Here is a 2,172-nt window from a genome sequence, read left to right as displayed (position 1 = left end):
AGGGAAAGGGAGCAAACTCTGCCTCTCCCAAACTTCAGAGCATCCCCAAAATGAGCGCAGAAGAACGTGGTGAACAAAGCCCAGGGGCCTCAAAGCAGTGCTGAAGCCTTGGAACTCCTCAAACTCTGCTCTTTCCTGACCCCAGGGGGTTGTGGCTGCTGGGCTGGCTGGTGTGGGGGCAGAACTGCTCCCACCTCCTGCTCGGTTTGACCCCCTGCCAGGCAGTCAAAGGATGCACCAGGGTTCAGCATCTGGAATGAACCTTCTTACACTGATAAACCAAACACCCTCACAGGGCTGAGTCTCTGACTGAGCACCACAGTGGAGTGGTGATTAGCACAGCACAGCAAGAGGAGCCTGGGGATGGCCTGAGGGCTCTCAGCTCTGGCACTGCCTCAGAGCCCTGGAGCTCTCCACTGCTAATGGAAACAAGGGAAAATGGGGACAGGAGACAGAGAGGAACATCCTGGAACAGGCTGCCCAGGGAATGGTGGAATCACCATCCCTGGAAGTGCTCAAAAAACATGGAGTAGTGGCGCTCAGGGGCACAGTTCAGGTTTGGGATTGACAGTACTGAGCTGACAGCTGAACTAGATGATCTCAGAAGGCTTTTCCAGCCTTAAGGATGGCATGATTCTATGATCTTGATATTTTCAGGTCAGTGTTCTGAATTTCCCACCACCCCTATCCCAGCCTGCCTGACCTTTAGGCAAGTCGGAGACAAGACCGAGGTGAAGGATGCTGTTTGGTTGTTGCCAACGGGCGCAGGACTGACACTGCCTGGAGCATTCACTTCCTGACAGCCAACCAAAACCATCCTGCAAAGCTGGGCCCATCAGTAGAGCCACAGCAGCTTTTAAGCAGAGGTTTTCTACTCACCTGGTTCTGTAACTCAGCTAATCGCTGACTGCAGTGAGCGTGAGACTCCTCCTGTGAAGAAAACACAAAGATTTCATTTTAGTCTGCAGCTTGGTCAGGGCCATGGTTTATACTTGACTACCATTAGGTCTCTGCTGGGGGGCTGCTGCCACTGGGATTTGCCCTTGTCCCTCTGTACAGCCAGAGCCTCCTCCCACCAAGGAAGATTCTGTTCTCACCTGTCTAGAGGCGGACACTTTGTGCTGATCAGACTGGGAGTGAGACAATCCACAGGCACCTGGGAGAATCTGACCCCTAAAACACCTCTTCAGCCTCCTCCGCTCATGCTCCACCTGCATATTGGATGGGAGAAGGGGTCACAGAAACCTGCCACCAACCAAGGAGCAAAAGGACCTCTGGGCATTGAGGTAAGGAGATCTCTGCTCAGAGACCCTTAATTGCACCAGAGAATAAAAAAAGGGCTATGTGGGCTATGGAAAAGAGCCAAGTGTGTGTCTGGGGACACTGGGGAAAGGAGGGTGGCACTGCAGTGAAGGTCCATTTGTGAAGGCCACGGGGTGCCAGAAGAGAGAGGAAAATGCAGAGGGTGTGCCCACAGCAGGAAGGAGAGGGAAGGAAACAAGCACAGGACACCAAAGTGCTGCCTGGGCAAACATGTCGTGGTTCAGAGGGCCATGAGGCTTTGCAGAGGAAGCAAAAGCCCATTTTACCTGCTCAAGAGTCCTCCTGAGCTCAGCATTTTGTTGCTTCAGCTCCACCTTCTCATCTTCCAGCCTTGCAACTGTTCGCTGCAGACATTCCAGGCTCTGCAATGTGAGTCTCTTCTCTGAGAGCCACGACAGCTGCTCCCCTTCTGCCACAGCCTGCTGGGCATTGAGAGAGGAGACTCCATGAGCTGGTGCCACGTCAAGGTTAGAAAGGTGTTAGAACCAACACTTCAGGCAGAGTGACCTCAACAGGAATGGAAATGCTGAGGCCCTTCTCCTCCTGGTGCACAGCCCAAAGCAACACACCCTTTCTCTAGGGGCCCTCCTCCAAATCAGCTTGGAGAAGTGAGCTGTTTGTTCTGGATGTGCTTTCTGCTACTTTTGTTCAGTGTCCCCTATTCTGGTTTTGAGAGAGACTGCAAACATTCATTTCCTATTCAGCCACTTCATAGTTTTACAAAGTTCTAGAGTGTCTCCAGCTCCCTCTCTCAGCCATTTCATGCCCATCGTGAAGACTTCCACATTTACACCTTCCTGTTAGGGAAGTTATTTACCACCTTTGGTCATCCTCTTTGACTCCCACTGT

The 2,172-nt window shown here is 52.3% G+C and overlaps 1 protein-coding gene across 7 annotated transcripts in view; it reads right to left on the bottom strand.

Annotated features, from left to right (window-relative positions):
• Positions 1 to 398: 398 nt before the first annotated feature.
• The window catches only part of CEP250 (centrosomal protein 250), a 25,918-nt gene continuing 24,144 nt past the window's right edge, over positions 399 to 2,172 (bottom strand). For 6 of the 7 annotated variants that reach the window (XM_027904824.1, XM_027904820.1, XM_027904822.1 and 3 more), the window contains 3 exons: positions 1,590 to 1,745; positions 1,098 to 1,211; positions 399 to 930 (listed from right to left, as the gene is read on the bottom strand). In XM_027904824.1, the coding sequence (XP_027760625.1) occupies positions 790 to 930; positions 1,098 to 1,211; positions 1,590 to 1,745 (411 nt within the window). In that variant the 3' untranslated portion in view covers positions 399 to 789. The remainder of the gene's footprint in view (positions 931 to 1,097; positions 1,212 to 1,589; positions 1,746 to 2,172) is intronic. The other variant, XM_027904821.1, reaches the window with a different exon arrangement.

This window comes from Empidonax traillii, unplaced genomic scaffold (assembly GCF_003031625.1).
Source record: "Empidonax traillii isolate 1590-97213 ecotype Southwest subspecies unplaced genomic scaffold, ASM303162v1 scaffold1097:size207311, whole genome shotgun sequence".
Lineage (NCBI taxonomy): Eukaryota > Metazoa > Chordata > Aves > Passeriformes > Tyrannidae > Empidonax > Empidonax traillii.
The sequence above is the reverse complement of the archived record's forward strand: the minus strand, read 5'-3'. Positions and strand labels throughout refer to the sequence as shown.